At 36.1% G+C, this 17331-nt stretch overlaps 1 protein-coding gene across 1 annotated transcript in view; it reads left to right on the top strand.

Moving 5' to 3' along the window:
• Nucleotides 1–17331, top strand: part of LOC101923360 (dystonin) — a 303205-nt gene that overhangs the window by 246795 nt on the left and 39079 nt on the right. Inside the window, 11 exon segments of the mRNA XM_055811183.1 lie at nt 627–746; nt 924–1031; nt 2739–2957; nt 5991–6194; nt 9093–9324; nt 9676–9902; nt 10612–10734; nt 11470–11571; nt 13694–13795; nt 14939–15112; nt 15947–16102. Coding sequence (XP_055667158.1) covers nt 627–746; nt 924–1031; nt 2739–2957; nt 5991–6194; nt 9093–9324; nt 9676–9902; nt 10612–10734; nt 11470–11571; nt 13694–13795; nt 14939–15112; nt 15947–16102 — 1767 coding nt within the window.

Raw genomic sequence — 17331 nt, 5'->3', positions numbered from 1 at the left:
ATTTAAGCATTGACTAATGGTAGTTAAAAGTTAATCTTTTCGGAAAAGGACTGGCTGCAACCAAATGCCCTGAAGAATTTTCATATTTAATCCAAGGTCTAGTTTTGGATGAAATGCTGTCTTCTCTAAATTCAGTGAGGTTTTGCCACTGACTCAGTTAAATTGTGATTGTTCTGCCTTTATCACTTAATACCAGAGCAGCTCTTAAGATTAAAAGGGTGACATCAAACAACTGTTTATTCAGATAATTGCAACGCTAGCAGTAATAATAAACATAGAGATGGAAAAGACATGTGAAAGCAGAATAAAATGAAAATAAACAGTCTGGTTAAAATTCTGAAATTATAAGCCTTTTTATTTTCTCATGTCTGTTAGCAGTAGGCTTTGGAAAAATATATTTGCTTCTGTTGCTTTGTCGTGCTTATGAATTAAGCTGCTTGTATTACAATCTCTTAGTACCATTTTGGGTGTAGCATTTCATTTATATAAAAACCTGATATGGAAAGTGAGCTGCTGTCTTTCTAACAATTCAAAAGTATGCTTTTCATTCTTTAAAATTTTTGAAACAGTCATTCTAATTCCGTGTGTGTAGAACCACTGAACTAATTCGTGTCCTTCTCTTTTAGTTTGATCAAGCAGCTGATGCTGAATTTGCCTGGATTGCAGAAACAGAAAAGAAACTGATGTCTCTGGGTGATATTAGGCTTGAGCAAGACCAGACCACAGCTCAGCTACAAGTTCAAAAGGTAAAAGAAATGCATTTTCAGCTGTCATGTTAATTATTGGCTGGCACACTCTCCATCTAGAAAATGTACTGGCATGATTTAATTTTCAGTCTGTCATAATGCACTTCAAAAATAGTTTTTGCTGCATGTACTCTATTTTTTATTTATTTTGCTGATGAATTTTTATTGTGTTCCAAGGCTTTTACCATGGAGATTTTGAGGCACAAAGATTCTATAGATGAACTTGTTAAATCTGGGGATAAGATTATGAACACGTGCACTGAAGAAGACAAACAGACCATGAAGGTAAAGATCCTTAAACTGCAGCTACAACGGTAGATATGTAGGCAGTGTGTAAGTAGAAAGATTCCTGTAGTGACTTTTTTAAACACAAATGAAAAAGCATTGATTGCGTCCACTTTTTTGGTCTGAAGATTATAATCCTAGAAAAAGTGCTGTTGTGTATGTATCACTGTCCTTCAGGATGTTCAAAGAGCAAACACTGTGTACTTGCTTCGTTGTCTGACACTAATTTGGAGCCCCATTTACCATCTGCATGCATGGTAAATAGTATTTTAGCCAATGGACAATTGAGTGAATAGGTATTAGTCATCTGGTGTGATGTGTGTGGAATCTGGCTGTTTTATCTTCCTGAGTTCCCTAGAGTCACTCTGCGTCTGTGTTTCTGTGATGGATCAGATGGCTGTGCAGAAATGAGCAGAAATGAGAGTAAAGATTCAGTTTCTGCTGATTTCAGTGTAGATGTTACTTGCCAAGATGATTCCATCCTGTTGACTAACACAGTCAGTGAAAGGCATTCTTATGCCTTTACTTATTACACGCAGACACGGAGCCTTGTGTTGGCGCTGTCTATGTAGAGAAACGGATTTTTCACATTGGCATTTAATAACGCGTTAGTTGTGGGATTGGGGTTTTTTTGCTAAATTGTGATGAGGCTGGGTATGTTATATAAATTTAGTCCTTCCAATGACCACCCTCCTTGAAGAGCAATACTTCACTAATTGTGCTTTACTGCAGGATCTCTGAATAAATTTCATTTGCTCTTAAGTGAATTTAAAATAGACAAGATGTTCTGTCTATGAAAATGTAGTCATAAGGGAGAGCAGTTTTATGTGAGTCTTTATTAAATATTTGTATTTGTAAAAAATACTGTAAATCTGTGTGTTAGGCTATTTTTTGTCCTTTAGATAGCATCTCTATACTTAATTTACATGCAAGACATAACAAATGAAAGGATAGCTTGTTCTGCCAAAAAAGATTCTTTACTTCACATTCAATGGCTTGCGTATGTGTCTAGTTTTTCCAAAGCTAGCATTTATGTGCATTGTCACATACAATATTTCAAAGAAGTAGTAACATGGGCAGTCTTCCATAGGAAAAATGTATAGCTAGTTGATACTTTTATTATCACATGCCCAAATACAATAGACTTACATTGTTTAAACCTTTTAGTTATATTATTAATAGTAACACATCCTCATTAACTAATGTATGCTAACCTGGAAAATAATGTTTTGTGATTATTGTTGCAAGTTTGTAAGCTACAAGCACAACAGTATACCCTATTCTTTTGTCAGATTTAAAAACAAAGCAACAGATTTTTGTGTATTATTCATGCTTTGATTCAGAAATGCTGTGGAAAACGTAGTTTTTGCTAAATGTCACTGAAGATAAGCGTCCTCAGTGAGGAAGTTGGACTAACATCTTCGGTCAAATCATTTGCAGCTTGGCTAGAAGCCCTATGAATAAAGTGTTACTTGAAAATATCAGTATCATTGAACATGTTCTAATTACCTTGAAACTACTCTGCCAAATTCATATCTCCCGCAATATTGATTCTGTCCACCTTAAACACTGGTGCTGTAGAAACATTACCAAATTTAGATTTGGTTCACTGTGGTTTGGTGCTCTAATTATCAAGGATTGTTTAGAAATTAATACAGACCTGTGGAAAAAAATACATTGCTATTTTTTGTTAATATTATTTTACAGAAAAAGATGGAAAGCCTCTTACAGAAATATGATGCCATCTGTCAAATTAACTCTGAAAGAAACCTCCAGCTGGAACGGGCTCAATCCCTGGTTAACCAGTTCTGGGAGACTTATGAAGAGCTTTGGCCATGGTTAACCGAAACAGAAATGATCATTTCTCAGCTTCCTGCGCCAGCCCTTGAATATGAAACTTTAAAGCAACAGCAAGAAGAGCATAGGGTAAGTGTTTTGCTAGTTTTGAATAACAAAACTGTCAAAAGCCAAGCAGTACTCTCCCTAGAATTGTGGAGTGCTCTGCTAAATGCTTCAAACCCAGTTATACTTCTGTTGAAAAAATAATTATTTAAGATAATAATACAAAACAAATACTTTTTCAATCATGCCTCTACTGTTTCCCAGACTGTGCATGCAAACAAGATTCTGTGACGAAGGCATCAAAACATGTATAAGCATAAAAGAGCTCTAAAGGTGGAAAAATTGTCATTGTAGTGAGAGAGCTGAGCACTCAAAAGTTAATAATGAAGAATTATATTTAAAAGTACACATTATTGTCAGTATTAGAACAAACCAAACCCATAAACAGAAAGAACAGACATCGGACATTGTAGGAGGAAACAAAAGAATGTAAAACTTGACTATCTAAAGAACTGGCATACCTGTTGTCAGAATGCTGAAGGTGAAATGCTGCCTTTGTGTACAGTCTATCTACAAATATACACATACGCTGATTTTATGCACGTGTGAAAAATTTGGCTTTTGTTTTGTGGGTAGCATTGGATCTAAACCTAGCTGAGCCAGGAAGATGGAATTGATTGCTTGTGTTCCAGCCAATCCCATAATCATTTCTCATGTCAAGTATGTTTGTTATGTAATAATTAAAAGAAATTATGGTTTACCATAACATCACAAAATAGGCGCAACAGTGTTGTAGGCTGGCCACCGTATCAGCTTTCTTACATGGAGGAATAATCAGCTGGGATAAAATTAGTACATTTCATATATGGCTACTAGTATCACATGGAATCAGATGCATCAGGTGAGGTTGAAAACCTGCGTGTTTTGGCATATGCAAAGCCTGTATGGCTACTGGAGATACCTGTCTCTCCCTACTGAGCATAGATAACTCTTTTTTTATTTTAGCTGCCTCAATTAAGTGACTCAGGTTAGGTAGGATGAACCCTGGCTTCAAAGTCTTGTTTACTCTGAGACCAGTTAATGAAGATGTGCCACTCTTATGTACTGGTAAACGCTGGGTTCACTCATTTGTCTTCCTGTTACATCCACAATGAACAAGCATGCTCTATTAAGACTAGCTATATAACATGAGCTTTAGAAACTATCTTGATTACTCATCGTGAACCAAATCATGCTGGCTTTACTTACAGGATTGTTCCCCATCTACTTTAATCATTCTGCTTGCATGAGAGGCCCTTCAGATGAGCTGCTATTTTTGCATTTTCCCTGGGCTATGCTATTAGCTGAGATTTGTTTTTTAAGTAGAAGATTAATGTCAAGGAATTTTAACATGTAATCTGATTTGACATACTTGTTTACTGGAATTGTTTACCCAATAGTAGATCATGGAGAAGACAAAATCATTTATTGTTCTATTAAAAAAAAAAAAAAAAAAAAGTTCTGAATGTGAATTGAAAACAGTTTTCTATATTCACTTACATTTTCTGTTCTGATGTGTTTACTGATGACTACCTTTTTCCAAGTCATGGAATTCATAGAGCTGATTTTGTGTCAGTAACTTGCAGTCAGTTTGGTTTGAACTGAGCTGTGAGCAGAGTACTAGCATAAGGTTTGGACCCAGAAATTTGCACTTTTGTGGCCTTGCATCAAATCGTCTATTTGTGCGCAAAAATAAAACATAGAAAGTGATTTTCTAAAAATCATCAAACTGTTCTTAGTTTCACCTCTTCTCTGCTAATCAACATTATTTTTCTTGTTGCAAGGTATACAGATACAGTTACATTCTCAGTAAGCTAGAGTCAGGGGTTTCTGTACTTTCATTGCTGTTTTGTCATCAGGGGACTGTAGAGAGTCGTGGCCACTGTCTTTTCAATCTTCTCAACCTTTCCTCTTCTGGGGAGGAGCAAGTAAGCAAGCCAGTATCAGGATTTCTTTTTAAGGGAAGGAGCTTAGTTGAAGGGAAGAAGATCTATTTATACTGAGACTGATACAGGCTCTTTTCCATGTCTTCATTAATTTAAACAAACTCTCAGCTGGGAGGAACAGAGCATGTGCCTCTTACGTTCCTACACAGGGTCTAGAAGACAGAAATGCATGGAATCCACAGCACTGAGAGGGACAGTTCCTCACAAGACAGTGGGATTTTTCTGGAGAGGGAGGGATGAGCTGAGAAAACAAAAAGAACTGGAGGGAAGGATGGGGCTACTCCCATGAAAAAACTTCCTCTTTTATCAGATCTATGGGTGCAAGTAAACAAAACCCAAATCTTTGGGCAAGTTGGAAGGCACTTTGTGATCTTTCACTTCCACAAGCCTCTGCACAGTCTTCTGCGGTTTTGACTTAATTCAGAGGTGGATGATGAGAGGGAGTAGACAGCTGAGATCAAATTTGATTTACTTATTAATTACTTGTTAAACTTTGTGTTGATTAGGTAATAGCACTGTTGTGAAGACAGAGGGATCTTGTGGCCAGAGGCCAGACTGCTAAACTAGGTTGCTAGTACTGTACTGACCAGTATTCCTTGTCCTTTTGTCATTTTCACTTATTTGTTTGACACTTCCTTGTGTTAGTTCCCCCTCCTTAAATTAAGGATAGTATGAATTAATATTCTTGCAATGCCAGTACCACCTCCTGTGATGTTCTTCAACAAAAGTCTGCGGCAAGTGACACAAATATCAACATGAAAAGTATATACATGGTGATGTTATGCATGTCTGGAATATTGTTGCTGTTTCTGTCATGGGTACTAAATACGATGGGGAATGTCTGTTGCTAGCATCTTATATTTGACCTGTAATCATATGTCCTACAAAAGTGTTGCATGGACCTTTTCCAGTGCATCTCTAATTGTGGTGTTTCGTGCCTGGATAGCTCTGCGTTGGAATGGGAGCGACCACTGGCAAAGCAGTCATTAACTTTCTTTGATATTTGTATTATACATTAGGACAAAGGGTATTTGTTTGGAATTTCTTGCCAGCTGGATGTGTTAGAAGTGTGGACAGCTGTAATGTGGTGGTGCAAGCTCAAGAAACTGATAAGTTTTTTTGTTTGTTATAGCAACTGCGTGAGCTGATCGCTGAGCACAAGCCTCATATAGATAAGATGAACAAAACCGGGCCTCAGTTGCTGGAGCTGAGCCCAGGAGAAGGTTTTTCTATCCAAGAGAAATATGTGGCCGCTGACACCCTTTACAGTAAAATTAAGGAAGATGTCAAAAAGCGAGCACTGGCATTGGATGAGGCCATTTCTCAGTGTACCCAGGTATCAGTTTAAGTTTCAAGTATAATTGGATTCATTCAAATGGAAAGACACTTAGTCGTTGTCATCTTACATGTATATATCAAGACAAAACTGCTGTTTTATCTGGATTTTTCAACCTAATGACCTATGAATGTTCATATCACTGCTTATGGCATTGATTTTTCTGTTTCTCGAGCAGTAATAGGGTTCTAATTTTATATATTGGTCAGTATTATGACTCTGCTGCAGTTGAAAAATGTTACTACTTCTTAATTTTTAAGTAAAAAAATTAGGTCTAAAAATGTGGGATTTTATTTTCACTTCCATTTTCTCTTGCTGGTAGGTTACTAGCCGATGCTTTGTTTGTATATGGATGTCACTATTGATCAGTTAACTTGAGCGTAGTTATATCTAGAATTTGGCAGTTTTAGTTGCAGTCCATTACGAGTGGAACTAGAAGGTAGTTTAGCAGTGGTAATAGCATTTGCTCTTTGTTGCAGACCCACAAGAACTTAATGTAATGTATGCTTGAACTATTACGTAGAAGTCTTGTGAGCAGTTAAATGTAACAAAATGTCATCATAAGCACAAAATTCAGATCGAGCCCACAAAAGCTGCATATCTTAGCCTATGCAGTGAACCTCAATTAGAGTATTGTTAGGTGTCACATTCTAGAGACTTTTAAATACTGAGTTAAGTATGATTAAACCTAAACTGAAAATCTTTTACTTAACCCCAAATTCAGAAAAGAGCTCAGTAAATCTGTGTCCATGAACCCGTACAAAAACCGGAATGAAATACTTTGTTCTGTACTGCTGTTTTTATAGGAAATTCCCCTTTTTCTCTGTTTGCTGGAGATTAAGTGTTATATTCTGCTCAGGTCTAAAATACTAAGTAAAGAAATAGACCTTAAAGTTCTCTTCAAGCCCACATGCTAAATAATTTTTGTCATGGGTCATTGTACTTAATGTCATATTCCTAGCTCCTGAAGACTGTTTAAGAACCTGAGGGAAAAAGTTACATCAGGTATCATTCTGCTTTTGAACTGTTTATAGACATTACATTATACTTTCAGTCATTCTAAAGACCTTACTTATTGACACCTTGGAAAGAAGCCCGATTATTTAAATTCAGTGTTTTCCTTTATCATAAATGCTCAGTCCTCCCCCTATTTGGAGGCGCAGGTTTGAAGATCAAGTTATTTACTTATTATTCGAGTCCCTGCTTTGCATGTGACAGGTATTAACATGTTGTACTAAGTACAGACAACAGGAATAAAAATGCATTCTTTGGTAACAGCTAGAATATAATCAGATGTTGTGAAAATAATTATTTATGCAGTGTCTTAAGGTTCATTTTGTATACGTAAATGTATATGTAGATGTTAAAGCTAACGTTCATTTTCTATACCTAAATGTATATGCAGATACCAAAGCAAAATGTTGTAATACCCAGAATGTAATTTTATATAATCTCCTTTTTTTATTAAGATACGTAAATGTATATTATCAGAGCTCTGTACTATGATGTCTACATCAACGTTTGTCTAGACAGTCCTGGAAGAATAATTACTTAACTCATCAGGTTTTAAATTATATTAAATTGCATTATGTATCAAAGGCAGGACGTAACCTATGGAGCCATAAGGAGAGGCTGTAATGACTTGCATTTTCTTCCTTTTAAGTTCTAAAACACCTTGTCTCATTCATTGAAGTACAAGTACAAGGAAGCCCACTTGCATGGGCCTTGAATGCACCAACAACTTAAAGATATAACATGTATGTCCTAAAATTAGACCTGAATATTGTCAATTTAATTTTGGTTTTTATCACTTGGTAAGGTTTTGTTGCCACAATTAGTTTTTTGTGAGTCTTGTATGTGAGAAAGCTACTTATCTTTCGTAACACATTTTGCTGCCTTGTATGATATTCACATTTCTAACAAAAGCACTGAGTCCATAACATTAGTCGCAGAGTCTGATTTGAAGTGGGTTGTATGGTGGGAAAAAGTAATTACGTACGTATTGCCTATGTTCCTTTGAATAGAAAGGATATAGCTATTTGTTCACACAGGGTAATCCTTGTTTTGCTGTGCTCTTTCTAGCACCTTTCCCAAGTGTAGTCAAGAGTGCTTTTTGTAGATCCTGGAGGATCATTAAATGCAGCCACAATTACTAATATCTGTAATTTGAAAGGAGCATGATGGTGAAATATTTTTAAGAATCTCTATGGATCCAAAAGCATGTAGTAAAGGCTAACTTTGGACCAGTACCAAGGGATGAACCATGTTAATACGGCTGTAATTGAGCTTCTGGGTACCTTCCTGGGCTCAGCCAAATGTGGGTGAATATAATACACACTGTTGTATGCTTTGAGTTGCAGAAAGTAATGTACCTTTACTGCACTAACAAGCAACACCTGGACAGTAACAATGTCTTTTGGAATGACTTTACGTACCAGGTCTTAATCGGTGGTTATATGTCAGTATGCTGGTCCTGATATGAAAATTGTGTATTTAATTTTAGTGTAAATATCTCCCTAAAACGGTGAAAACAGAAAGCCATGGCTCTCCAAAATATGACACAAACTACTGCATGAATTACACAGGAGTAAGTGCAAGTAGATTCTGCAATATGTGTAGTACCTTCAGGTGGAGTGTCTCGGGACCGAACCCAGACTTGATAGTAAATTCTTAAATCTGAGAGGAATTACCATTTTGCAAGGTCATTTTTGTAATTTAGACATTAGAATAAGGGAAGAACCACAAGGAGGGTATTGCAGGTTGCACGTATGCATGTTGGAGATGTTAAATATATTAATTCTAAAGTACCTTTTTCCAAGAGAATTTCAGATGCCACTTTTCAGTTGTTCTTTTTCTAATTTCTCTGCCACTTCTTTCTGTCCTTTACCACCCTCCCAGTTTCATGACAAGATAGATCCAACTCTTGAGAGTCTGAAACGCATAGTTGAACGTCTGAGGCAGCCACCTTCAATCTCAGCAGAAGTTGAGAAGATTAAAGAGCAAATCAGTGAAAATAAGAATGTGTCAGTGGATCTGGAAAAACTTCAGCCAGTATATGAGACGCTTAAACAGAGAGGGGAGGAAATGATTGCTCGCTCAGAAGGAGCTGATAAGGATATATCTGCTAAAGGTAGTAGACTGAAGAAAGTTTCATGTACTGGAAATGCAGCAAGCTGCAGCATATAAAAATCTTCATTTCTGATGTCCACTAATCTGGGGATTGTGTTCTCCTGGAGAAGCTGCTAAGGATTTATAAAAGCAAAGCAGTCATTTAAAATAATTCATCATGGATATGACCTTTTCTTTATTTTTAAAGGCCATGTTGGTTGTTTCCACTTAACATTATAAGGAGTCCTGTAATGAAACAATTTTAGAGTCTAAATTTCAAAATGTACACATATGTTTCTGCTGTAGAACTGTAGAGAGATTTATGGCCAAGAATTGTTTGCCAAGGTAGTAATCTAGTTCCTTTGTTGTTTAGCTGTTCAAGATAAACTAGACCAAATGGTCCTCATTTGGGAAGACATCCAGACCTTGACTGAGGAAAGGGAGGCCAAATTGCTGGATGTAATGGAACTAGCTGAAAAGTTTTGGTGTGATCATATGGCTCTTGTAGCTACTATTAAAGATACTCAGGACTTCATTCGAGAACTGGAGGGACCTGGAGTTGACCCATCTGTAGTCAAGCAACAGCAAGAAACTGCTGAGGTCAGTAGAAAGTATTCTTTTTTTAAAAATACTTGAAGTATTTTATTTACAGTATGCAGAGAAAAGACAGAATTACTATATAATACCAGAGGAAACTTTTTTTTTAAGAGGCCAAGAGGGATAATCGTATAGAAATCTACTATAATGATATCTAAAGAGCCTACAGTAAATAACATGTATCAGTGCTTAATTGCAATGAACATGCAACATGTGCCTGTCATTATTATTTGCATATCTGTTTATAAACATGCATATAATAAGCATGTCACTGAGGCTTTTAAAAGTTATACATACTTTAGATTCCCCAAATAATACATAACATCTAAATGAAAGGTGTACAGATATATGATGATCTATGAATTATGCTCTAAGCCTGTAATTATTTATGCTGATAGTTAAAGATTTGAAGGTTGAATGATAACCTCTGAAAAAGAAAACGCTCTGATTAAAGAAATGTAATTTACAACTTCCTGTTTATTTTTTCCATCTCATGCAAAACAACAACATAAGGCATTGTTGTAATTTAGACTGATGTCAGTTGTTTTCACTCTGATGCTGCAAAGGGATGCTTGTATTTTAAGCAGGCAGTTGTAAGTTGAAGTAAATTTAAAGAAAACAAAGGTGGAATCCTGTTGTGTTCTATCTTGAAAGTTGTACATAGATTATTAAATTTAGTATTTGCAGTGTTGGATTTTTTTTCTCTTTGTAGGCTGCTAAAGAAGAAATTGATGGACTACAAGAGGAGCTAGAAACGGTTGTGAGCCTTGGCTCTGAACTTCGAGCTGCTTGTGGAGAACCTGACAAACCCATTGTCAACAAGAGTATAGATGAGGTATGGGAAATGCAGATGCATAAATCTGTTCTGTTAGATACTTGTTCAGATGAAATTGGTATATCCTCTCCACCCCCAACAGCTCTTGAAAATAAAAAGTTTTGTGGCAAGTGATGCCCCTGAAGCCTTTGTGGTAAAACAAAGGTTTACCTTTCAGTTAAAGAAATCTTGACTCAGATAAGATTAGAATGTATATACACTTCTGTTTTATTGATTTATGGGGTTAAATTTTTTGTAAAAGACAGATTTTTCTGTAAAAATACTGATTAATATGGTAGATGGCTACTTTTTTCAAAAGTAATGCTAGAGTAAATTTCAGGTATATCTGGTTTATGCCAAGTGAGACATCTTAACTGAGACAATTCTGTTTGGATGACTACAAAGTACTTTTAATTTCTCTAATGTCCAGCAATGTATGTTTCTTTTAAGCTACCTTTATTATAATGATGCAACCTCAAATGACTTAATAATATTTCCTGTATTAACTATAATCCCTATGTTAAAAACGTACTCGGTAATCAGTATTGAAGTTTACAGCTTTTGTAATCCAGAGCCTCTAGTGTATTCTGAAGGAAACTAACTATGCAGTGATAGGGAGAACATGAGTGTTAATATGGGATGAATATGGACTATTCATGCTTAGTTTGTGTTATTCAGAAATGAATAATTAGTGAATGCACATTATACACCAGTAAAATTCTTTTGTCCATTGGAGCAAATTGTACTTACTTGCAGCTGAATTCTGCCTGGGATGCCTTGAACAAAACATGGAAAGAACGGGTGGATAAGCTTGCTGAAGCTATGCAGGCAGCTGTTCAATACCAAGATGGACTGCAGGTAAGATGGTGTGATATACCTAACCCAATCTTGAGTCAATAGGATTTAATGTGATTGTAGTAAAAGATGTCATGCGATTGGGTAAGTGACAAGTAATGTATCGGTTTGATTACAGTGACTATTTTCTTTAGTAGGCAGATACTTTTTTTTCTCAGGTTGGGTTTGGTTTTGTTGAGTTTTTTTGGCATTAAAGAATAAATTTGTTGGGTTGTTTTCTTCATATAGTTGTGCATGTATTGCACTGTTTAGATTCAAAATTAATGTCCCCTTTTATATTGAGATGAGCAAAGGTTTTTTGATATCACACATCCACAGTAATCCTGCTCACTTTTTCTTGTGATAGTCAGTACTTCATATGATAGGCAAGTTGAAGTTGTGACACATTGACGTGATCTGAAAGGAACAGAATACAGGTTCATATACTCGCTTGCTGCTGTTTTCGTTGAGTGGAGGAGAGTCAAAGAACTTCAGTTTTATTCTACCTTTTTTTGTAAGTCAAATATTTCAGTTGGATGTGAACATAGTATTGCTGGACCATTATACTAATTCTTAGTATAATTTATCCTATCACAGTACTTTAGAAGATGATAAACTTTTTAAATCTGTAGGTAAATTTTCCAGCAGTTTTTTAAAGATATCTTGTACATTGTATATACTACAACAGATGAAATTTTAAAAAAACCAAACAAAACCCCCACACCCCCCAAACAAACAACAAGGGGGTTGGACTAGATGACCTTTAAAGTTCCTTTCCAACCAGACTATTCTATGATGTTTTCTCTCTGTGTGCTGTATTTTTGGGGGTTTTTTTGTATATTCTTTGCATGCTTTGGCAGAGTGGCATGCCTCATATCTTCTGTCAGTGAGTGTCTAGGAGATTCAAATATCTGAAAAGATTCCAAACATGGTCAGATTTGCAAAACTATTTTTTTTTCTCAGTGGAATTATTGTCTTTCTTGGTTCATTAAATCTTTAAAATTAGAGTTTCACATGACACTGAAGGTAGAACACTCCTCACTAATAATGCAGCATGCCTGTTTTCCAGTGCACCCCCACTATGTATTTTTCTCCAAGTTCTCCTATGTTCATACTGCTCAGAGGTTGACTTCCAGGGTTACATTAGGAACGCTACCATTGGTTTAATGCTTGTATTTCCTGTGGCTGTGCACTGTAGATGCTACAAGCTTGATACTTTGTGAAAGAACTCTTAAGTGCCACCCTATGCTCATTTAAATAGACAGTATGAAAAGTATTGTGGGCAGATGGTTAGTTGCAGCTGCCTCAACCTGTTGAACATGTTGAGGGTAGCTCTCCTTTTCTCAGGGAGCTGTGTAGAGTGGGCAGCTCTGACTGGCTGTCCTAAACTTTTGTCTGTAATGAATCACAGATAATGGGCAGGAGGAAAAGGGCCTAACAAAGGTGGATTTTTTGGCCTGTGCAATTACCCAGATTGATACAGCTGTTCTTAATCTGTAAATAAGAGTATTTTTGAGGTTGTTCTGCATTATATCAAGTTCAAAAGAAGTACCCACAAAGTCCCAGAACTAGGGAGATTTAATTTATTATAATTTGTTATAACTGCATTATCCTATAGTGATTCAGTCAAGCTCAGTTACAGCCCTTTACTACCTAATATGTACGGAACAGGTTGTGTTCCATGTTCCTTACACAGATAACGTCCTTCAGAAGAAGTTTGTATGTAATCATCATTTAAAGTTTGTTATCATTAAGCTACTGTCTTCCATTTTCACTCCGAAGGACTGCAGAACAGAGTTTGTCTTGTATTTGCCTTTCAGGGAAGTCATTAAAATTGGTGATTTTACTCAAGACGTACAGTGCTACTCAGCATGAATGGTACTGGCAGAATATTGGTGCTAGTAGAAGCTCAGTCTTGCAGCATGTACATTCTTGTAACTGCTACATGGACTACTTTAATTAGTATTTAATCCCTTGTATTGCAAAGAAACCTAGGTTTTGCAGAAGAAAGCTATTTTCGTTCAAAGAGCACAGCAATATTGTTCTCTGGAGTAAAAAAAACATAACCTGATACTTAACTTAAAACAACTTTCAAACATGACAGTATTTCTCTGCTCACGCTTAAATTTCATACTGTGATTTTCAGGCAATATTTGACTGGGTGGACATTGCTGGCAGCAAGTTAGCATCTATGTCCCCAGTTGGAACAGATCTGGAGACAGTGAAGCAGCAAACTGAGGAACTTAAGGTACGAACTAACAGTTTATTTCATTTACATGTTAATCTGTCTGCATTTTTCTGTGTTGTTTAGTATTTTTCTGTATTTCTCAAGATTCAAAAGTAATCTTCATTTTCAGCTTCTAGTAAAAGAATCTGTGAAAAAATCAAGTAACATTTCATTGCAAACTTTTAGTTTTAAAATGCCTTTAATTTGAAAATCTATTTCAAGTTTTGGTGAGGCTACATTTCACATTGTGAAAATGTTCTGATAGCCCAGAAAATACTTGTAACAGCATTCTGTCTCTTTCAAAGGCTATAAGGTTATTATGTACAGGGTTCTTTTGCTATGACCTTTATGTTTTCTGGTTTCTACTATGAATAGCTTCCTTGAGGCTCTGAGAGAATGCCTCCAAAGCTTCACTTCTGCCGTTATAGGCTTTAGCCAAATGCTCACACAGACCACAATGTTCCCAATACGTGAGTAAGATGAAAATAAAAATTTCAGGCTAACGTAGAAACCTGTCTGTATAGATCTGTGACTGAGTACGACATTGGTAGGTTGTTGTCTTATATATAAAAAACAGGGATGTATAATGATCAGGGAACGTCCTTGGTTTTGTTGCTCACTTGTACATTTTTTTGACTGTGGGCAGATTGTTTATTTTACAATGTAACTTCAAGTGAACCATAATCTTACCTAGTGCAGAACACACAGATGAGTTGTATTCAGACGGCTGCCCAAGTTGTGTGTGCAAGAGAGTGTTCTACTAAAGAATATTTGCTTTTGGCTCTTTTGAAGAATAACTTTACTTGAAGTTTAAGGTATTATATTATCACAACCACAAGAGCTAGAAGTTACTCAAGATATATTCTGGTTTTTTTGCAGACCAGGGAGGTTGTTGGAGAATACTTTCCTATTGGTCTTCTTTATCATCCTCTGGTTGCAGTTAGCAGTATCTGCTAGAATAGTAAGATGTTGTTGGGTATTTTAGTTAGCTAGGACTGTCTGGATCATCAGTGTCTTACAAGCATTTTGACAAAGCATTGCATAACAAACTCCCATATTTATGAAAGTTAACAGTAATATATTTACAATACATCACTGTACTGTACTATATTCAAGAAGATTATTACTTATGATACATTTGTATTCTTTTTCTATTTACCATAGCAATTTAAGACAGAAGCTTATCAGCAGCAGATAGAAATGGAAAGACTGAACCATCAGGCAGAACTATTGCTGAAGAAGGTCACAGAGGAGAGTGACAAGCACACTGTTCAAGACCCTCTCTCAGAGCTCAAACTAATGTGGGACAGCCTAGAAGAAAAAATTATAAGTAGACAGGTAAATAAACTTGAAGGTGGCGGGCTTTATTCATGACTTAGATTTCAAGAAAAGCTTTTTATTATGCACAATGTTGGTGTAAATGTACATATTTTTTCCTTTTAGTTTGGAAATGGCAGAACTACATTTAATAGAATTTGAATTTTATGATTTATTGAGGGTTTTTTAAATGTTTTTTAAACCATTAGCAATATTTTTTGTCACTGTTCTGTCAGCAGTGCTGTGTCAAATCATTATTATTTCATTTTTGTTATGTGATGACAACTTTAGTAGCAATTGAAAACGTGCTTATATGTGCAAAGGTAATACGAGCTGCTGAACTAAGCGCTTGAAAAAAGATTAACAACCCACAGAACAACAACTTCAATATTAAACTGTTTCAGTGCTCTTTTCCTTAAATTGTCAAAGTGAAAGAGAGATTTAAAGATGCAGTGCTTTGAAATGTATATTTTTTCTAAATTGAATCATTCCACACAAAAAAAAAAGTTTTTAAAAAGATTATGAACCAACTTGCATTTATATTGACACCATGCTTTAAGTGATGAAAAACTAGTATCAGATCTCTGATGAGAGTACCTTCAAACTTAGCTCTGCTTTGGTTACGTGGGTTTTTCGAAGGTCAGGAATTTAAGCCTGGAATGTAAAGCTTTACAGGGGAATTGCTAACTCAGCTCTAACTATAAAGCACTTGCTTGTGTTGGATAACTGTTTCTCCCTGATTTTTCTGCTATCAGAGGCACGGACTCTGCTCTGGATTATGGTGACTAATGGTAATATAAGACAATTCAATAGCATTGTGAAACCATTTTATTGTTAATTTTATTTTTACTATAGCACAAGCTGGAAGGTGCCTTGTTAGCCTTGGGGCAGTTCCAGCATGCCCTGGATGAGTTACTGACATGGCTGGCGCATACAGAAGACTTGCTGAATGAACAGAAACCTGTGGGCGGAGACCCCAAGGCTATTGAAATTGAACTTGCCAAACATCATGTATGTAATTATAATGAATATTAACTGAAATGTTCTTTTGATGTTTATATTACTGATGAGTCTTGTAGTAAAATGTAGCACTCAATAAGTAATTCTCTGTAGAGATTTTCAAGATGCAGATATAGCTAAAATGCAGGCTTGGAATAACTGATGTCTTTACTCTGACTCTTCCATATTGCTTCCTTCCTTCCTTACATATGTCATGCAAGTGGCATAGGATTGGGCCAAAAAAGAGCAGCTTACCCTTGTCTCCACCTTGATTCAGCTTCATTTGAGCCAGGGAACTCGGAAGTTATTGAACCTGCTGCTCTCCCTCAAGCAATAAACTCCTTGATTAGTTCTCTTTAGGCCAGGTCTCAAAAAATGCACATCACTGATGCACATCTTTCATTCTTCTTCCTTCCTTCTCAGAAAAGAGTGATCTGTTGTTCGGAATTCTGCAAAATTACATCTCAGTTGGGTCCAACTAATGTGGAGAATACTTCAAAAATCTTGGCAAACTTTAGGGGTATCCATGTCCCCATCTTTTTGTTACATACAATGTAGGGTTAACTTTTTACTTTTAGTTCTAGTATTTTTACTGAGTATTGTGACTTTGGAGCCTATGGAAGACTGCTTCCATTGTGCCTTTGTTTTGAAGAGTATCTTCCAGGAGCAAGAGATCTTCCCTACCTCTTTGTGTGACTGTGCTGTTCATGATGATACGTTCTTTCTAGGCCTGAAGACTTCAGTCTAACATAAGTCCTCTTCTTTCCTTTCAATCTGCCATTTAGTTTTTTGCCTGCATGTGATGTGAAAAGTATTTTGGAGCTCATTTTGTTTTTAGAGAAATGATTGAAATTGACAGTGCACAGATAATTAAGGTATTTTCATTGTCTGTCTTAATGCAACTATGCAGCTTCTGAAGCCTTTTGTGTGGTCAGTTGGAACTTGAAGAGAGTACAATATCTACATGTCTTATGTGACTACGGTTATAAACTGGCCCTTTAAAAAAATAAAATACAAATGTGGCTTCTGCTCCATGAACCCTTTATATAGTTAGCAAACGGAAGTGTTTTACCACTGAAGAAGCTTCCAGACATCATTTATGTCTGTGCTGAAGGAGTTCAGCAAACACATTAAGGAATCTACTTCCTTTTCAAAAACAGAGTTTACAGGTTAGAAAGTTCACACAGTAGTGCATCCTGTGGTAGCCTGTAAAAACATCTATCCCTTGAATAATTTTGGAA

The sequence above is a fragment of the Falco peregrinus genome, chromosome 7 (assembly GCF_023634155.1).
Source record: "Falco peregrinus isolate bFalPer1 chromosome 7, bFalPer1.pri, whole genome shotgun sequence".
Classification (NCBI taxonomy): Eukaryota; Metazoa; Chordata; class Aves; order Falconiformes; family Falconidae; genus Falco; species Falco peregrinus.
The sequence above is the reverse complement of the archived record's forward strand: the minus strand, read 5'-3'. Positions and strand labels throughout refer to the sequence as shown.